The sequence below is a fragment of the Otolemur garnettii genome, unplaced genomic scaffold (genome assembly GCF_000181295.1).
Source record: "Otolemur garnettii isolate 467f Iridium unplaced genomic scaffold, OtoGar3 scaffold00063, whole genome shotgun sequence".
Classification (NCBI taxonomy): domain Eukaryota; kingdom Metazoa; phylum Chordata; class Mammalia; order Primates; family Galagidae; genus Otolemur; species Otolemur garnettii.
Window position 1 is genome coordinate 10,347,911 of NW_003852458.1, and position 937 is coordinate 10,348,847.

Below are 937 nucleotides of genomic sequence, written 5' to 3' on the forward strand. Positions count from 1 at the left end.
ATCACAGAGGAGTCAAACACAGTACTTCCAGAACCTAAAAATAGAATACTTTAATAATAAAACTAGTAGAAAAGTACTGATACTTTGGGGATGAGATTAGCCATCTGTGCAAGGAGCCACCTTAAGAGAGGTGACTGACTGTACCTGCAGCAACTGAGAACCAATCAAGTACTTTTATAATGTATTTTGACTAAAACAACTAGATCTTCTGATGCTTGGAAAGGGTATGCTAAATAACTGGTATCAATATTACATTCACTAACTAAACTGATCTCTATCTCTAAAGTTGCCACATGAGTCTTGTAAACATGGTTAATGAGTCAGAAAGTACCTGTGTACCCTAATAAAATTAGTTTTGAGACCTGTTATACTCAGGACCAAACACAGGAGCTCAGTCAGTCCAGAAGACCTGTGTCCTCTTGTGAGAGGCTGTCTGCAAGGCTGACCTCATCTCCTGTGTGGCACCTATGAACAGCTCCAATTCCAACACCGGTACTTTACCTATATGTAACACCCTTGTACCAAACCACTTTCACAAGTTCAGGGTAGGAATATTCTTCATCAGACTGTCTCTGGGAGAGTGAATTACAAAAATTCCACCTGTGAAGGATAAAACACAAGCTATTATTGCTGGTCATGCAACATAATTACCTTAAAAAATCAACAGCATAATGCTACTGTAACAAGATTTCTTGCGCAACTCATTAGGTCAGAGAAAAATAAAATTAACATGAGAGTATACTAGTGAAATTTAAAAATCAGTCTCTTCTCATGCATTTTCCCCAGTAGTTTCAATAATCTCATTACTGAATCTCAGCACAAATACATACATTTTGTTTTACTAAACATATACATAACAGTTTTACTAACATACAATTTGGCTTGCATTCAAACAACAAATACTGACTGAGATATCTATGGTGGGCCAGGCACTATG

The 937-nt window shown here is 37.0% G+C and overlaps 1 protein-coding gene across 1 annotated transcript in view; it reads right to left on the reverse strand.

The window, feature by feature from the left end:
- CUNH5orf34 (chromosome unknown C5orf34 homolog) overlaps positions 1-937 on the reverse strand; it is a 24,046-nt gene that overhangs the window by 15,530 nt on the left and 7,579 nt on the right. Inside the window, exon 5 of the mRNA XM_023515016.1 lies at positions 502-600. Coding sequence (XP_023370784.1) covers positions 502-600 — 99 coding nt within the window. The remainder of the gene's footprint in view (positions 1-501; positions 601-937) is intronic.